The sequence below is a fragment of the Pollachius pollachius genome, assembly GCF_949987615.1.
Source record: "Pollachius pollachius genome assembly, chromosome: 3".
NCBI lineage: Eukaryota > Metazoa > Chordata > Actinopteri > Gadiformes > Gadidae > Pollachius > Pollachius pollachius.
Window position 1 is genome coordinate 49106544 of NC_136936.1, and position 18971 is coordinate 49125514.

Genomic DNA, 18971 nt, shown 5'->3' on the forward strand with positions numbered 1-18971 from the left:
GAGATTAACTAGCAATGGATTTAGCGGCTGAAGCTGCATCTATCATAGCCCGCTATGACAGTCCAATAAAAGGCACATTCGACTTCCTGTGTGTCACATTCCACTACAGACCGCAGAGTGCTACAATCATATTGTATAATCATTTTGTAGATAATGAAAACATGTTTGTTAATAAATACAAATAAAATACATGCTTCTTGATGCCCGTTAAAACAATTTCCACAGAATCAGTAGTACTGAAGAATGTCCATTATTCTTCTTTTTTTTTTTTTAGTAAAAGCAAAATATAAATAAAAGGATTTCCGATCCCTGAGCTAGTCACTACAAAATCTTTTCGGTTTGTTGGAAGGACTTGTACGTGCGTTCTGATACAGTTGGCCATCAAGCACGCGTTTTTAGAGGCCGAGAATGTGGCACACATGCAGTTTCCCTCGAAACCTACAACCTCAAATTTGGCTTTCATCTCAGTTTCAAGTGCCGTAGCATGTGGCGCGTGCATAGCGCGTGCGCACACCACGTTTCACCCTTTTGCATCCTTTTTTCCCCCCACGGTCCCTAACGCATCCATTTAAAACACGGCCAACCGCCGTCAGCGTCTACTGCTACCCCGTACTGGCTGAGTCTGTGAACCGGTAGTAGAAGTTGCTGTCCTGGAAGTCTTGCTCCTGGCGCAGATGCTGCAGGACCCCGCCCTGCTGCAGCCGGGCCCCGTAGAGCGTGGCCTCGCCCCGGTCCTGGGCCAGACCCGTCTGCTGCAGCCAGGCCACCAGGTCGCTGCCCAGGAAGGTGTGAGTCGACGTCCGCTCCCCGCACCTGCAAGACTTTTTTTATTATGTCATTTAGGAATTTCGCGTGACCTAAACGCAGCGTAAAACTGGCCACCGGGCGCAGTGTGGCGCTCCTACCGCTAGGGGGTGGTAGAAAAAAAACAAACAAAAAAAAACAAATCTAAATCAAAACTTCCCCTCTGCCTTGGGCCCCCCGAAGCCTGTCCACCTTACACCCCCCAGTCCATCGGCCCTGGCCGGGGCGACCAGTCTGGGCGAGCTCTCTTACCGTCTCTTCTTGACGATGTCCTGGGAACACTGGTCCTTGTGGTACTTGACGAACTGCAAGCAGGTCATCTGGACGTCCACGGGCAGCTCGCTCGGCACTCGCACTTCCCGCTTCCTCCCGTTCCACAGATCATGCCACCTGATATCCCCCACATCAAAACAACATTCATTACAATAAATGCACCTTAAAAATAATGTCCTAACGTACTGAAACGGAGACGAGGGGAGCTCATGTACCTCTTCTTAAACGGCAGGATGATCAAGTGTTTGTCCAGCCCGAACAAACCGAAGGAGATGAAGCCCTGCGGGGGGGAGGATACGAATCAGCGGTTACCACGGTAACACAGACTCGCGTAGGGACGTGGATGACCTGAGATCAGTTCCTACCTGTCCGTAGTTGACCACAGCGCAGAAGAACTGCAGCTCCAGGTACAGCCGACCGGGAACGTGGTTGAAGAGCAGCCACAGGCAGCTGGATAGGTTCTACAAAACCGGTCGGAACCGGAAATGGAAACGCTGTGTTACACAGCAACAACTGGAACAGTCAGTTGTTAATGTAAAAAAATAAGAAATAATATGTTATATTATTAAGTTTTAGCTATCAAAATAACATTTTTAATTCCACATACACAGTTTTTAAAAAGCCCTTGTTTCTCATACAGTTTTACTGGGCAGTGCTGAACTAGGCGGCTAGGTTCATTATAGCAGTGATGGGTGAGTGATGGGGAGTGCTTGTGTTTGCTCACAGCCAACAGGCTGACAGTCAGAAGCAGGCTGAGCAGGGAGTGTCGGGCCACTTGTCTGTCTGTGACCAGGTTGAGCAGCTGCTCGTCCTCCTCTTCAATCAGCAGACAGTCCGCCACCTCGCAGCTGTTCCCACACTGACCTGCAGGGGGCGGTAGAACGCAACGCTGAAATGCTGGACTGGAACGCTTAAAAAATATATTGAAGAATATAGCGTTATTTTTAAGAACTGAAGAAAATGAATGATCTGGGATTTAAGAAAGAAATGTTATTCTGCTCTGGCGCAAGAAAAACAATAGTATACAATAGTAAAATGTTAAATGCGATTTACCAGCCATTGAAAAAAATACATTTTCTAAGTTTAATGGAGGTAAATTAGCCTTCTTTAAACATTGGCCATTGGCTAACAGTACGTCACCTGGGTTTGTTGTAGATGCGTTGTTTATGTTTGTGCTGATAATCATATCCGGCATGGGTTCGACCGGCGCACACTCGCACATGTGGCACTCTGATAACAAAGTGAGAGTCATGTGTTATCACAGTCTCGGTACACACTGGTGAACTCACAATGTACACAAGCATTTAATATTAGACTTATTGTACTTGGTGACTGGCTAGATTACGCTACACCGGTCATAATATTAAACAGACTTAACTGAAAAGCCACTCGACCTTTGAGCCTATAATACTTTTTCTTTGCCAGTGTTGGTTGTTATTTGACAGGCCTCTTTTTGTAAAGAGGAAATATCTGTGTGGACTAATACTTGACTCAGGAGGATTCCACTGATAAGGGACCGTTGTGAGAGGAAAAAACAACAACCACAAAACACCTGTTGTGTTGATGCTTATCGCCGTGACGACAGGCGCGCTGCCCCCTCCCGGCGGCGGCGGCGGCGGCTCTCCCTCGGACACCATCTCCTCGGCGGCCCGGTCGGGCCCCAGGACCTGGTAGTTGGGCTCCCAGCTGCCCCTGCTGAGCCCCACTAGAGCCCCCCCTACCAGCACCAGACTGAGGGCCAGCACCACCGTGCTGCAGACGAGCTGGTGGACGATGAAGAGATAAGTGTTGTGAGGTAACTGAGGATGTGCGTGCGCGCGCGTGCGTGCGTCTGTGTCTGTGTCTGTGTCTGTGTGTGTGTGTGTGTGTGTGTGTGTGTGTGTGTGTGTGTGTGTGTGTGTGTGTGTGTGTGTGTGTGTGTGTGTGTGTGTGTGTGCGTGCGTGCGTGCGTGCGTGCGTGCGTGCGTGCGTGCGTGCGTGCGTGCGTGCGTGTGTGTGTGTGTGTGCGTGCGTGTGTGCGCGAGAGAAAGGGACTTTTCACAATTTTCACAGAATACTCATTTCCTTTTATCGTGAATCTTACTTTAGGTTTAATCATGTTGAAGTCGATTTTGTGATTTGTATTGATATCCCGACACCAGCATTCTGTGACAAATTCCTCGGAATGCAAAAAACTGAACAGGAAGCAAAACAGCATTCCGATTCTCTGCCGGAGCATTCAGAGAACATCTGTGTACCATTTTGTGGCTGTGATGAAAACATGGGGGGTGGGGGCGGGGTGGGAGAGACCGTACCTGTGGTCTGCCGTAGAAAAACGCCGGGTCAATTGTGTGGTCGCCCTCTTCCCCAGAAATCAGTAACACTGCAGTCACTACAGCAGGAACCCTGTTTCAGGAAACAGAAAACAACTCAGAACACGAGTGTCTGGAACTGAGACCAGTGCTCTGCTACGCATTACAAATATTGATTTAATGAATGGTCTTAGATCTCTGTACACCTTTAAAGAGGTGTAAGATGGTAGAAAATAGGTGTGGACCAAACGACTACCGCATCAAAACGTCAGTTTCAGCCTGTACAGTTATGATTGACCTGCTGAAATAAAACTGAATGTATGCTGTTACATGGAAATGCATGTCATAAAAAGTGTGCACTTTCCACAACATAAGGGCAAAGTGCTGTTTGTAAAATTTAAGAGCCATTATTTGAGTGTATGTTGTTATCATTTGCATAGTCATCCATAAGCTCTTAGTGAGTGAAATGGGCTGTGAAAATATCAGTTTTTAAGTTGACTCTGCCTGCCCCTCTACTTGCCAATTTCAATCTTAAACCGCTCCAAGTCGTTTCTGATCAATGAGGGCATCTCTTCCCTCATTGGTTTGCACAATATATCTTGCATGTCAATCCCAGATGTGTGTAAGGAAACACTGGTCAAAGGCAGGGAGATTTAGGGATTAACCTGCATCTCATAACACAAGTAGTTTTACCTGTTGTTGTTACACCTATTCAAAAAGAACCGGTTTTGCATGTGCATTGGCGGTGTATGTGTTTGTACTTTGCATATGTGAGCATGTGTACCAGCGCCTGTGCCTGTATGTGTGTGCGTGTGCATGTGCGTGCGTGAGTGTGTGCGTGTGTGTGTTGACCGACAGTGACCCACCCCCAGCCTATGATCACCAGGAGTCCCGGGTAAACCTTGAGTTCATCACTCCTCTTCATCAGCACCAAGCAGAGCACGATGAGCCCTACAAAAACACAACACGATATCAACACAATGTCATCCTAGTCCACGACACCCGGTGTGCGAGGTGTTTGTACGAGGGGCAGTTACCTGGCCAGACGTAGGTGCTGTTGAGTGAGGTGAACAGCAGCATGAACGTGAAAACCTTCCCAGTGAAATTGTCCGAGCTCCCGGCAAAGTTCCACAGGATCATGCCAATGCTAGTGAGGAGCTGTGGTTAGACACGGGTCAAACATAAACCCAAATTAATCATCAACATAACCAGGAAACTACACCTTGATGAACGGGGGAAGAAAATATATAAGTGGATACTAGTTCTGAACTATAAGAAAGACATAATACAGTAGGTTATTATTTAAGAAGAGAGATAGATAATTAAGAAAGAAAGAAAGAAAGAAAGAAAGAAAGAAAGAAAGAAAGAAAGAAAAAGAACGGTTATAGCATAACTGTATTATTAACCTGGTATGCATTGTGGTTTGGTCATAACAGTAAATAAGGAATTTAATAAGAAGTTATTGAACGTTAAGGATTGCTTGACTCACCTGGGCCAACAGGAGGTTGACAGTTAACATGTGAGGCAGTCGCTTGTACTTCTTACTGAGAAACATGACGGCTATGGTCCAAACCTTTCAAGCAGAGACAAAATACATAGTTACATAGGATATAAACAAGCTGAAACAAAAATGTCTGTGTCAATGGAGCCATTGTGAACGTGTAATGTAGTTACACGTTAACTATTAAAAAGGTGTGCATGAAACCGTAAGAAAATAAAAATGAACACAAAACCACTTTTTTGCAAACATGTGTATACTTTCAACAAGCCATATGCTGCTGTACCACTTTTACTTGGAAAAGCTTTAAATGGGGAAGTGGCACACACGTCTGAAAGCATTCAGACTTCCCTTTCTCAGCTGAGGGCGGGGTAAGAATTAAACATAGCTCAGTGGACTTTGAAGATTCTGTTCCATCAGTAGATCACTTCTCCAGAAAGAAAGTATTAGGTGGCCTTGAATCTACTAAACTAGTTCTTAGAAGCATTTTGGTTCCCACCGCCCTTCAGTTTAAATGTTCAACCTGACGCAAAACAGATATTACCTGTTCAGTGTTATCCTGTGATCCTATGACAAATGGCCTCAGTTGCAAAAACAATAAAATATAAATAAACACACTAAACCCAAGGACTGGCACACACACAAACACACCCCACACACAGAGCCATGAGAGAAAGTTATTACAACTAGCAACAACGAGAGATCACGGCTAGCCGCAGCCACATGGTTTCAGGGACATGACTCACCAGTGCCACTAAGCTGACGATGCTAATGTCGAAACTAACGTTTCGCAGGGACTCCATCAGTAGCTTGGGGTCCATGCCAGGGATGGTGAGCAGCCAGGCCGACACGTACATGATGGGAGCCGAGAGGAAGGTGCTCAACACCATCCCGGAAGTCACCTGCACAACACAGACGCAGACACAGACACAGACGCAGACGCAGACGCAGACACAGACACAGAAAGACAGACAGACAGACAGAGACACAGACAGACAGAGACACAGACAGACAGAGACACAGACACAGAGAGATAGAGACACAGACAGACAGACACAGACACAGAGACACAGACAGACACAGACACAGACAGACAGACAGACAGAAGGAGAAACAGACAGAGACACAGACACAGACAGATAGAGACACAGACAGACAGAGACACACTTTATTAAAAGTGTGCTCTAGGTAAGATTTAAATGTAATTTGTAATGAATGAGCCGTTAGTGAGTGAAATGTGCTTTGAGAATATCTGTTTCTAGTTGACTGTGCCTGCGTCTGCGTTTGAGACAGACTTCATTTGTTTTTCAGGAACAATCAGGGCATCCCTTCCCTGATCGGTTTGAGGAAGCCAAATGTAACAGGTGCGTGAAATGCAACACTTCTCAATTGCGGAGAAACGTAGTGAGTGAAGCAGAGAGGGAGGGAATTTTTTTTTGGGGGGAGGGGGGGGGGGGGTTGTTCAGTTTCCAATTCCAAATTTCCCTCTTCTGCTCTCTCTAAATTCTCAACCGCAGGGCCTTCGAGCATAAGGCGGCGATCTCGTTGAATCCCCACCGAGGAAGAATAAACACACAGAGAGGCCACGCACCACTTCCAGCTCCATGTTGTAGTGCGCGGCGTAGATGGCCACACTGGGCGCGGAGGGGAAGACGCCGTAGATGAAGGCGTAGTTGGAGAGGCTGGAGTGGTTGGCGGCGCTGGTGTTGGTGTTGTCCAGCAGGTCCACCATGTCCTTACAGATCAGCGGCATCACCAACCTGGCGAGAGGGAGCGAGGCACAGGGAGGGGGTCACCATGACAGCCGTACCGCACGGAGAGCTAGCAGAAGCCACACACATGTTAGTCCGTTAAAAGCTCAGACAAACCCGTTTTTATTGCAGGCTTCGATTGGACAAGAACGTCTGCTTGAACGACTAAATGTGTAAGTCAACAATGTGGCATATTGTTAAAAGGTATGTTGATTATAGAGAACTGAGAGGGCTGGCCTTCTTCCTAACGCCTGGGTTATGTGTTGTCGTGTGTAATCAGTCTCCAAGGTGAACGTCTGGGCTTGTACAACACAACACAACACAACACAACACAACACAACACAACAGGCTGCGTTCTAGTTTGAGGCCATCCTGCGCAACAAACAAAGCCGCAGGACAAGCAGTGTGCGCGTCCACTCACAGCTTGGCCGTCACCAGCAGAATGAGCGCCACCACAGTGGACTTGGTGAGCCTGGTGAGCTGGCCCACCATGGAAAGGCCGAGGTAGAACAGGGCCGCGCCCCCGAACGAGTCGGCCAGGCCGTCCACGAAGTCCACCATGAAGGCCGGGACCCTCTGGTGCAGCAGGAAGTGGGCCATGATGCCGATGAAAACCATGAACACCACCGGGTTCTTCAGCACCTGGAAGGCCACCTGGCCCACGATGGCCAGCTTGCTCTGCTGCTGGTCGCCCTGGCTCTTCCACCTCTGCACCTCGCAGAAGGCGAAGCCGATGGGGTTGAGGAGCACCAGGGAGACGGGGGCCACCAGGTAGATGTACTGGAGGTACTCGGGGTGGGTGTCCCCGTACAGGGCGTTGACTGCGGAGCGGTCGGAGAGAGGGGAGGAGAGAACTTTGAGAACGGGGAACCCGACCCCGGAGCAGCCCAGAGTCGAACCGCTGGGGACGGATCCGTTACTAACATAACCTTCGAAGCAGCGGCGTTTCCATGTCAGCTCACTTATCCAAATAAGCGCCTAATGGAAGCTGAGAAGGGCGCACAGCGTGTTCCCAAGGCAGACGAACAGACACTGATAAGACGTATTGTTGTGGGAATAGACGGAGAATGGGACAGACACAGACAAGGCGATGTGGGGAGGTGCACAGTACTTACCGATTGGATAGCCCAAAGCAAAATCATTACTCTGAGTGGCAAATATCGAGTAGAGGCCCGCCTTGGAGAAGCGGCTGGCAGGACTGGCCACAAACAAGGTGAGCACGCAGACAATGCAGAACACAGACACTTTGGCGATGAGGATGCTCCACAGAAACGGCCAGATGACGTCCCCGAAGTCCAACTCCACCATGTTCTTAAACAGTAGGGCGGGCAAGGCGAACTTTGACACAAAATTCCCTAGTCCCTTGGCTTGTGTGGACGTGATGATGTTGGCCCTGCCGGCGATGTACCCACACAATATGATCCCGAAGCACTCGAGGAGGGCCGGGAACAGTTTGTTAATGGACATCATCGCGTGCGCTGCGTGGGGGTCCATGTCTTCCCCACCAGAGGACGAGTTGCCGCTCATCTCAGTGGCTTCCATGACGTTGATCATCTGTCATGCCTGGCCGCAAGGGGGCTTTTATTGTGGTAAAGAATGTCCACTAGGAAACAAAAGATTTGTTGTTGTGACAACCTCAATAGGCAGATACATACTGTTGTGTTGATTAATAGATGATTAGACAATAAGTTGGGAGTCAATTCGGCTCATTGTGTGCAACTCCATAACAATGTGGAGAATAAAATTCAGGAATTATTTTCACTTTTCAATTCATTTGAACACATTACTCATAACATCACTGATCACATTACTCATTACATCACACATTTAATGCACGTTTAAACAAAAGCGTAGCCTAGGAGCTTCAACCCCTGCAAAAACAACGCAAGGGCATTGTGTGGATTTCTAACGCACTGTGTGCATTTCAGAAGACAAACGCGAAGTAGAGCAGCGATCCTATGAATAAAGACAACGCATTAAACCATAAGACGGCTCTAAAGGTATAATCAAGAGCGCCTGTGATAGTTATCCTATAGATTATGTATTATGATCGGATGCGGTGTCATCGCTGTTATAACAGTCTCTGAACGCCGTGGGACTGTCGTGAATTAGTGTTTGTTCTCCTTTAACGAGCTGCTATGCAGAACTAGTTCTCTATTTGTGAGAATAACCCTTCACGTTTCGTTCACAACGTTTCATAAAACTTAATGGGAAGCATTCAAATGTACACTTACAGTTTTTGAGTCTCCGGATCCATTTCTCAAATGTGCGTCGCCTCCAACTTTCGCAATCTCTGATTTGACAGACGCCGGAACCAGCCTGAGGGCGGAGCCTCGGCGCTGACTCTGCGCATGCGCGTGCATCACGATGCGCAACATTACGATTTGCTTAGATTCATTCTACGGTGTGTTCCGTTTAATAAAAAAAATAAACGTTGGACATAGACTGTGTATCGATTTTTATTCATTGTTTATCTGTTATACATATATTGGAAGATGTAAAACCAGTCCTTACTTTTAATGGAGTGTTAAATGGTCTATAGGTTTTTAATAAAAAAATTAATTTGTTAAACTAGTTCAGTTATCCAAAAAGATCATTTGAAATAACCGCATATCCTATTAAAAATTGTAATAGTATTTTCTTGTCAATCTCTAGTAAGATGAATACGTATTTCCTGTAGCACCTAATAATGTAATACACAAAACATCAAACCTAACCCTAACCCTTCATTACCAGAACATAACATAAAATAATATGAAGGGCATTCAATATTTATACAACTCATATATTCAAAAATAGGATACGGTATGTTCAAAATCAAACACAAACACAATCCACTATTAGATTATAACATCATGCAGTATAAAATGTAAATAACCCAGGCCATCAAACTAGGCTTCCTTAAATACCCCATGGGGATAAATAAAGTTTTCTTGAATCTTGAATTCATAGGCAAAAGGGGACTTTTTTATGGTGACGTGAAGCTGACCTATTGACCTTTCTTCAGGCAAGACTAGGTGTGGCCTGAAATGCTTTGCGATGTAATGACTAAACCTGACCATCAGGCTAGTAAGCCATTGAAAAAGGATAGTTGCTTATTTCAATATTATAAGTTCTGCCTATTATTTGCTTCATTCTCAATTCATTCTCCTATGTAATGGCAGAGTTAGCTCCACTTTGATACATACTTTCGACCAAAAAACAGATTTTCCTGTTGGATTCTGCTTTTATTGCCAACATTTCTAAAAACATATCCCTTATAATCATTCCCTCCAACTTTGGAGGTCCTTGAATTTCGTTCCCTAAGCCCCTAAGGAGGCTAGGAAGCGAACCGCTGCTCTAGAGCATGCTGAGCTCGATGAGACGCCCGGCAAACACCCCCAGTGTGCCGATCAGACACACGGCCATGAACACACACAGCAGGATGTGATCCAGCACCATGGCCACGAACTTCCACTCCTCGGCAGCCTGAGAAACACAAAAAAGAAAGCATGTATTATCGCTGAGTCGCTCACCAGCTTCCACAAAAGACTCAAAACTCACCTGTTCAGAGTTCACCTCGACTCTGCATAGAAACCAATGCACAGCCACCATTGAATGTTGTACGTCCTGGCACTTGTACATTGCACTTATTCAAGGTACTTAATTGTGTAGCATCTACAGTAGCTGCTATCGTTGCTTTACACGGGGAATGGGTTAGCCTAGCGATTGTAATACTTGCACTTGGTTCTACGAACATCTTTACTGTACCGACAGCGATATATTGTTTCACTTCTTATGACAAATGTACTTATTCTAACAAATGCACTTATTGTAAGTCGCTTTGGATAAAAGCGTCTGCTAAATGCCCTAAATGTAAATGTTAATGTAAATGTATTAGTGAAGGGCTGATTATGGTCCCACGTTCACGCAACACAAGGGGGTATACGGACCCCTTGCGTCCTTGCGGACCCTCCTTGGGTCCACCGCAAGGGCCTGGCGTGCGCCTCCCGAAAATTGTAACCTTCCGTCGAGGCGACACAGCAGCAAGGGTTGTGATTGGTCCGCTCACTGAATCCCGACGCAGAACCAAAACAGGTTCACGACTGCGTCGAAGCGGCGGCGTGGTCCTTGCGTTGCGTCGACGTGGGACCATAATAAGCCGTTGAGAGAGGCACGGCAACACGCACACATACAGCATTCTCCCTTAACACCGTTATACGAAGGAACAAGGTGGCCTACGTTGTTGGACTCCTCGTCTGACTTCATGGTCTCGGCGATGTACTTGACCCCCTCGATGGCGCTCCGCACGTCAGGGTTCTTGGTGATGGGCGACTGGAAGGGCATGGCACTTGGCGTGGGTTTACCGGAGATGTCCGTTATGTCGAAGCCTTCCCCGTACACACACTTGTCCGGCTTGTCCTTGCTCGGCCGCTTCATGGTGGAGAAGAACATGATGTGGGGGATGGTCTCGATGAACACCTGCGAGAGGAGGAGGAAGCAGAGGGCCCGATGAGGAATCAGTTGTCAGGAGTATTGTAATTAGTAATGCCATGAGTAATGTGTTCAAATGAATCGAAAAGTGAAATTAATTCCTTAATTGTATTTACCACATTGGTATGGAGTTGTACACAAATGGGCCTAATTGTCTGCTAACAAATTGTCTATCATCTATTTATTAATAAGACAATATGTGTCTGCCTTGTTGTCGTCAGGGTGTTACAAAAACAACAACATGGTTCGATTTAAACGCGCTTCACGCAACCGCCACCAGATGGCGGTAGAACGCAAACTATCCAAGGTCCAACCGTGCGCGGTCCGTATGTTGTGGCGTCGGGAGGGCTTACCCTGCGGACCCATTCGGGCATGGTGTGGGTGCTGGGGGAGCGGTGGTGGGTGTTGATGACGATGACGGTGATGATGATGGAGGCGATGACGAAGACCATGGTGAAGAGCATGTACTTCCCGATGAGTGGCACGGCGCTGGAGGTGGAGGGGATGAGCTCCACGATGACCAGCAGGAACACCGTGAGGGACAGCAGGACGGAGATGCTCAGGGTCATCTTCTCACCTGCAACGACCACGTCATTAACTTGCACCTTCCACGAAAGTCCTCCTAACACAGTGGTTCTCAAGCAATGTTTAATTTTTAAGTTCCACCGCAGAGATATTTTTCAGCCAAGAACCCCTTTCAGAGCTATAAAACATTTCAGGGAGGGAAAGGATCAATTATACTTTTTGCATCACGACTCGGGATAACCAGATGATGGAAAGTCATGAAACTGTTCCTAAATTTCTCCTAAAGCTAAAAGCCACAGGGTGGGTCGGAACTAGTGCGTGTAAATCCCACTACTAACCACATTTTGGTGGTTTTAGCTTATTTTTTCACAGATTCTCCTTCCTCCATATTTGTAGACATTTTCCGAGTACCATCTCCAAGGACCCCCTTCAATATAGCCCTTGATGGTACGCGACCCTCCACTTGAGAACCCCTCTGTCCTAATACATGCAGCGTTGAGAGCCATGAACCGGCCAGGAATCCATTAATCTCATCAATCAATGAATCAATCTACTGACTCTGACTGACTCTAAGAAGCCGAGTGAACCAGTAAACTATGCAGATGTGTGCAGATGTGTGCCGAGATAGAGACGGGGGGTTTGGCTGGGGGGGGGCTGTGCATCGCTGATCACGATGATTACCGCAGCCTTTGTCATCTCAAGCTTTAGACGTTACGATAACGTTTCTGGCAAGAAAACTCCAAGGAATAAATTTAAAAAAATTATATTCCTCGCATTTCACCCGAAATGTAAATAAGCTCTGTGGTGGTTGTCAGCTGCCGATAACCTCTCTGTGAGAATGTATTCCAGTCACGGGAGTAGACAGCGTCTTAGAGACACATTGCCAATACTCCTGACGCCTTCTTGCCGAGCGGGAATCCACTGGAACAACTTGACGCGCCAACAAATTGCTGTCATTGAGACTGTTACTGCAATCGACTTCCAAGGTAATCATATTTATGGAATCCTTTTCTTAAGGCAGGATTTTCCATATCTAGAAGAGTGGTCGTCTGATCCCATTGATTTTGTTTGGTTTCAGAGAGAGCCCAAAACACACAAATCTAACACACACAAACACACACACACACACACACACACACACACACACACTCTGTTGATCCACAAAGGACCCCCCCCGGCACTGACATCCCAACATCAGCAGCCATGTTGTCAGCGGCGCCAGCAGAACTACAGCGCGCATGTGATGTATTATACATTAAAGCCGCGCTCGGCTTCCAGACATGACAGCACAGAGGGATTCTGGGTAATGAGGCAGACCCCCAGACAGGGAAGGAGGTCTGACTGTGGGCTCGATGCGGGCCCAGAGTGATGCAGAGTAGAAGCATCACTGCTATTCGAGCCTGTGTTATGATCAGTAGAAACCAGCGTACGGAGGAGGACATGCTGAACGGCGGATTCGTCTAGAAACTAAAGACACCCCTTTTATTATTATGGGATGTTCTTGACACCACCGTGAAGTTCATTTAGTTTCGAGGTGTTGCTGCAGCGCATCACACCCGCACTGGAGCAGTTACAGATCAACTACTCTTGTTGTTCACTTTAGGTACACGATGAGTCTAACCTTACTCCAACTCAACTCAACTCATGGCTTTTTAAACACGCTTCTCATGTTTTTAATTAAGCTCTATAGTCTATAGTACTTGGTTGTGTAGCATCTTCTCCTAGCTACCTTTGTTGTGTACTGAGAACGGGTTAACCTAGAGATTGTTAGTGCTTGGCACTTGGTTCTATGAACTACCGTACCGACAGCGAGGTATTGTTGTTTCTCCTTCTGACAAATGTACTTATTCTAGGTTGCTTTGGATAAAAGCACCTGCTGAATGCTCTAAATGTAAATGTATAACGTGCAAGTCAAATCAACGTATGTGTGCTTCAGTAAGAGACATATACGTTCATTTGAAACGCACGGTACAACAAACATGAGAATTATATCTCAAAAGCCATGAGTTGAGTTGAGTTGGGCTAAAGGTTAGGTTATGGTTCCATGTCGACGCAACGCAGGGACCACGCAGTCGCTTTGATGCAGTCGTGAACCTGTTTTGGTTCTGCGTCAGGATTTAGTGAGCGGACCAATCACAGCCCTCGAAGCAAGGTTACAATTTTTGAGAGACGCACGTCAGGCCCTTGCAGGGTCCGCAAGGAGGGTCCGCAAGGACGTAATGGGTCCGTAAGCCCCCTTGCGTCGTTGCGTGGACATGGAACCATAATCAACCCTTGAGGCGCCAAACGAACGTCAAAACGAATGAATGAGCGAGCAGATAAATAAACCAAACAAACCGGCCAACACGACGAACCACTAAACAGACCGACGACCGAACACGCCCAGCGCGAGGGACGGCTGACGCAGGCGGCAGCTACGCACCCGAGTCCGTGGGCAGGTAGAAGACCAGGCCGGTGAGGAAGGAGAAGAGCATGCAGGGGATGATGACGTTGACGATGAAGTAGAGCGGCAGCCGCAGCATGAGGAAGTGGTAGGTGATGTCCAGGTAGGGGGTGTCGGGGCAGCAAGCGTAGTACACCCAGTGCTTCCAGCTGCGGTAGTCCTTCATCACCCACTCCCCGCTCTCCATGAAGTTGCTGAGGTCGGGTCGGTCGCTGTCCTAGGGGAACGGTGACAGAGATGGGCGTGGCGTCAGGGCTGTGACGCTAACGCTACCTTCGACCATTCAGTCGTTTAGTAAGTAGAACTTTTTCCAAGAGGGACTAACAATGACTCAGTGTTTTTTAGATAAAGGTCCTAAAGGAGTATGTAGGTGCGTAGGGCAGCTTACTCAAGGGTGCCTACAGGTAGACTGAGGACAATGAACTGACAAACAGCCCTAGAGAGGACGTTTCTTTTTTATCTTGATTGCCATCTTACTTGTATGCTTTGACCTACAGTTTTACAGACTAAATAACTGAACAGAATTTATATATCTATTGAGTAACCTCATCACTTTGACACTTGACTGCTCAATGCTGTCTTAGAAGATGACATCATTTAGGTGGTACCTACTGGCACCTTACAGGCCAGTACAGGCCATCATAGCTTCCCCTTGTCGTTGGAAAGGGAGGGTTGAGTTAGAGGGAGAAATCGTTGGGTTGCAATTGGCTATATCACCCCTAGATGCCACTAAATCCTACACACTGGCCCTTTAAGGAATCTAATTTCGATATACACATGGGTGCATGTCGTTATGAAATCAGTGTCTGGAGGGGAGTAAGGACGGTGATGGGTTACTGGGTTGATGACCACCAGGGTGTCTCTGTCATAGAGTAAAGGAGAGGAGGGTTACTGGGTTGATGACCACCAGGGTGTCTCTGTCATAGAGTAAAGGAGAGGAGGGTTACTGGGTTGATGACCACCAGGGTGCCATCATTGGTCCAGGTGCCCAGCTTCATGCTGCAGTTCTGGAGGTCGAAGGGGAAGTGCAGCACGATGATCTCGCAGTAGCTCTTGAAGATGGCGGGCGGGTTCCAGGTGATCATGCCCGTGTGCTCCAGCAGCACTTTGGTCTCGTGCACGATGGCGAAGTCGCCGTCAGCGCTGTGGACGCAGATAAACAACGACAGAGTCAACACGGATAGGGGAGGGGAGGGAGGGGAGGGGAGGGGAGGGAGGGAGGGGAGGGGGTGATGTTAACAGAGGGGGACAGGCTAGGAGCCCGGGGGCCCTGCCATGTCTGCACTCAAATGGCCCCCGACCAGCCAACCAGAGCGCGGCGTGGCACAGGTTGTGGTGGAAGCAGAGCTGGTTGTTAGGGAGAGAGAGAAACAGCCCGCAGCGTGTCAGTGGCAGCATATGGTGTGACGGGAACGTGCGATGCAGAGGCCAGATTTAGCCTGATGCAATCGGAGCTCTGCCACCCGGCTTAGCGACCGAGTCGGGTCGGGGGGGGGTGTGTGTGAACAACACAGGAAATACGCTTGGTTGCGTCCCCGCGTTTGTATTTGCATATAAAGGGGTGTGAATTAAATGTGTAACGGTGTGAGATGTGACATGGACAAAGGTATGGATCCGCGTGGATCTGAGCGGGATGCGTACTTGTTGTACAGGACGAGGTCAGGCCTCCAGATATCCGTGGACGGGACTCTGATCTTCTTGATTCCGCCGTAGTCGTCTGGACTCCACTGCAGGTTCACGTCCTTCCATTTCTGTGTGACGGGCAGGAGATGGGGCGCTGTCAGAAATAACTAGCTGCATTTGCATATGGATTTGCATATGCTTTAATATTCATTGGGTAATGTAACCATAGGCTTGAATACGTTATGGAAAAAAGGCAGGATTTCATCAAAAAATAGCACATTCTCGAATGCCTAATAAAACTCACGTATCACCATTAGATTAAACTTTGATTAAATTGTGGGATTAACATTTTGTGTAAGAAATTGATTTAAATAGCCATACACAACGCATACCTGTTTCAACCGCACATTGCTGTTGACAATCTGGTTGACCTCATCCTGAAAACAACGAAGCAAAACTAGTTTTATTTCGGGTCGAAGGAGAACCCCACGTCACAGACGCGTGGCTGAATGAATGGGAGCTAAAATAAGGACTGGATGGTTCGCCGTCCCACCACACTGATGAGCTGTATGAGCTGGAGTCCCACGGTGACCACCACCGGGTCCTTGAAGTGATGGACCGGACGGACCATCTTGTTGTACCCCGTGAACAGGTTCTGGAACAGCCGGGTCTCGTCGGTGGAGGCCCAGGCTGGCCCTGCCGTAACAACACAAAAGACGTGGTTTGTTATGCTAGGCGGAAGTGGCTTACTACAGACAGCTGTTGGTTCCAGGCAGTCATCTCCAGTTGGGAATGCATTTGTGCATGTTTTCTTCCTCTGTTGATACTATTATAACTTCAAGTGTATAAGTTACGTTCAGGTTGTAGTCATTTTGTATTCTTGCTTTTTGTTGGGTTGGTTTTAAATGCATCTTACAAACAGACACAAAGTAAGTCACACATAATGTATTCCTGTTACATGCGGTATGCGTGTGAAAGTTCAAGTCTATTTTTAAGTCTAAGGCGTTAAAAAAACATTTGGTTCTGTATATAATTCCAACGTGTGATTAGTTACTACATTGTCCAGTGTTATGCTACGTAGCCACCTGGCGATGCTAGTGAATTGGAAAGACATGGATTGAAAAATAAATAGAAGAGTAACATATGTGTCATAATAAGTTTATGAAGAATAATAGAATGTGTGTAAAGAGAGTAGGAAATATACAAGAATAGGCCGTAGTATGCATGGAATAGGATTGGCAAAGCCAAGCGGAGGTGAGGGTCAGTAAAGAGATTGTATTTCACCAGAAATGTGCTTCACATATTCGACAGAAGCCAGAGGCCGTGTCCTGTTTCGCCTTGACCTTGGAACCCCGGGCCAGTTGGCAACATTAGAACAATGATTAGAAGAAACTTCCACTGAACAGTAGAAGAACGCAGGGGATCCGAGATAAACGTAATGTGAGCATGTGTGTGTTTTCCCCACACATGGCCCTGTCAATCAAACAGCCTGTACCGTAGACAAGAAACAAATCCTCCAGCGTCCTAACCAATACAATGATTAAATAAAAAAAAGCAGTTATAAATAAGTCGCATTCATAACAAATACATTGATAACGTATCAGAGGACTCAAACATACTTTACTCCACCAAGTTCATTCCCAACTGTTACCCAACGTGCTCCAAATATGGCCGCCGTCACCACTGCTTACCTGCCAAGAACACCAGGTGAAAGAGGAACAACAACCACTCCATTATGCTGGCTTCCCGTTGGAGTATCACAAGCTACACTGAGCACCCGGACATACTGGGAGTGAGCCTCCTCGCGGACTCACCAGTTGACAACTGGTAAGAGTTCTTTACCCCCGCTCTAACTTTGAGCCCCGGGCCGAAGTGTGTCATTTGACAGCCGGGCATTCTCCAGCATCTGAGTGATAAAGTATCCCGTAAGCAAGAGGGCTTATTATGGGATACCTTATAGCCAGCTGACTTATCTAGCTGTGGGAGTGGGACATCGCCTGGCTGCTTGTGAAAGGACAGGCTTGTGTAGCATACAATAGTTCAATCAATAGATCAAGAGATATTATATTTTGATTGATCCTTTTGATACAAAGTCCATTTTAAACTATGCTTAGCACATCCAACTTATGATTTGTTGGTTTCCACAAGCAGAATGAACCCTTTAATGAGGAAATCCTATACACCATTTGTCAAATAAAATCAAATCTATAATTCTTATTTATATTCAATATAGCAAGAGCCGTTTTGTGTGACAAAGCATTGCAACCCTTTGCTCTCAGTGTCTCTCTCTCTTTGTCTGTCTCTCGTCTCTGACTCTCTCCCTCTGTCTGTCTCTCTGTGCCTCTGTATGCGTGTCTCTCTCTCTCTCTTCTCTCTCTCTCACTTACTTTATCTCTCTCTCCTTCCCTCTATCTATGTGTCTGTTTATCTATCTCTCCCTTTCTCTCTCTCTCTCTCTCTCTCTCTCTCTACACCTGTGCTAGCCTGCTGTGGGCAGGTCAACTCCATCTTCTCCCAGTCACTCAGCCACCGGCCTCATCCATCTCACTTAACCACCCAATCACCATTCTGGCCAAGCCTGAATTAAGAGCGATCCCTTTCAAACCTTTCAACTTCCACCCCCCACGACGCTCAAGACCCCTCCCCCATTGTCGTCGGACCACGCCCCCCCCCCTCCTCTCATCAGGACCACCTGACCTGAGATGACCTGGGAGGCTACAGTTCACCCTTCCCTCTCACACAGCCTCCCAGCCGTCATTGAACCCGTCCATTTGCCACCGTTTTCCTTCTCATTATTTCCCCCGTATTAATTAACCAGCTTTTCATCATCCCGGGTTTCCCGTCGTGCCGGTTCGCGTATGTGACCTATATTTTAAATCTCTGCTTTGATACAAAGAGTAATTGAAGCAAAATAATTATAACGGTGCAGATTGCGGTGGGGGGGGTGAGCGTTTGGCGACATGTTGGGTGCGATTGAGTCTCTTTGAAGATCTGGATTATGCTGAACCAATGAGGATTAGGGATGGCATGGGGGAGATTATTATTAATGCACGTTGGCATTATAAATATATATCGAGGGATGGTCATACTGGAAAAGGTATTAACAATGAACAGAGATGTAGGATGCTCTACTACCCTGTGAGGCTGATTCCTAAGCACTTTACAAATTAATATCTGCATTTGTCATTTATTTACATTTTTAAGTAGGTCTTATTTTCTTTATTAAAGAAAAACAGATGGCATAAATAAATCGTGATTAAAATGTGTTTTGTTATAAAATACATTGATGA

The 18971-nt window shown here is 47.0% G+C and overlaps 2 protein-coding genes across 3 annotated transcripts; both read right to left on the minus strand.

The window, feature by feature from the left end:
• Window positions 1-41: 41 nt before the first annotated feature.
• gpr155a (G protein-coupled receptor 155a) lies at window positions 42-8936 on the minus strand. Of its 2 annotated transcripts, none has more exons than XM_079732562.1 (16): window positions 8852-8936; window positions 7733-8220; window positions 7039-7438; window positions 6458-6626; window positions 5652-5768; window positions 4858-4941; window positions 4406-4526; window positions 4235-4319; window positions 3372-3462; window positions 2630-2840; window positions 2218-2307; window positions 1802-1941; window positions 1443-1538; window positions 1293-1357; window positions 1057-1194; window positions 42-813 (listed from the first exon to the last, which is right to left on the minus strand). In XM_079732562.1, exons 2-16 carry the CDS (start codon window positions 8169-8171, stop codon window positions 603-605), a joined length of 2457 nt encoding a protein of 818 aa, XP_079588688.1. In that variant the 5' UTR covers window positions 8172-8220; window positions 8852-8936; the 3' UTR covers window positions 42-602. The 2 variants fall into 2 exon arrangements, with proteins under 2 accessions (XP_079588688.1, XP_079588687.1); XM_079732561.1 differs by having other exon boundaries at window positions 5613-5768.
• Window positions 8937-9956: 1020 nt separating this feature from the next.
• On the minus strand, window positions 9957-17415 carry LOC307072295 (acetylcholine receptor subunit alpha; the record flags this gene model as incomplete). Its single annotated transcript, XM_079731534.1, has 9 exons — window positions 9957-10085; window positions 10839-11078; window positions 11444-11667; window positions 14038-14275; window positions 15006-15201; window positions 15700-15809; window positions 16074-16118; window positions 16235-16377; window positions 17373-17415. 9 exons carry the CDS (start codon window positions 17413-17415, stop codon window positions 9957-9959), a joined length of 1368 nt encoding a protein of 455 aa, XP_079587660.1.
• Window positions 17416-18971: the final 1556 nt, after the last annotated feature.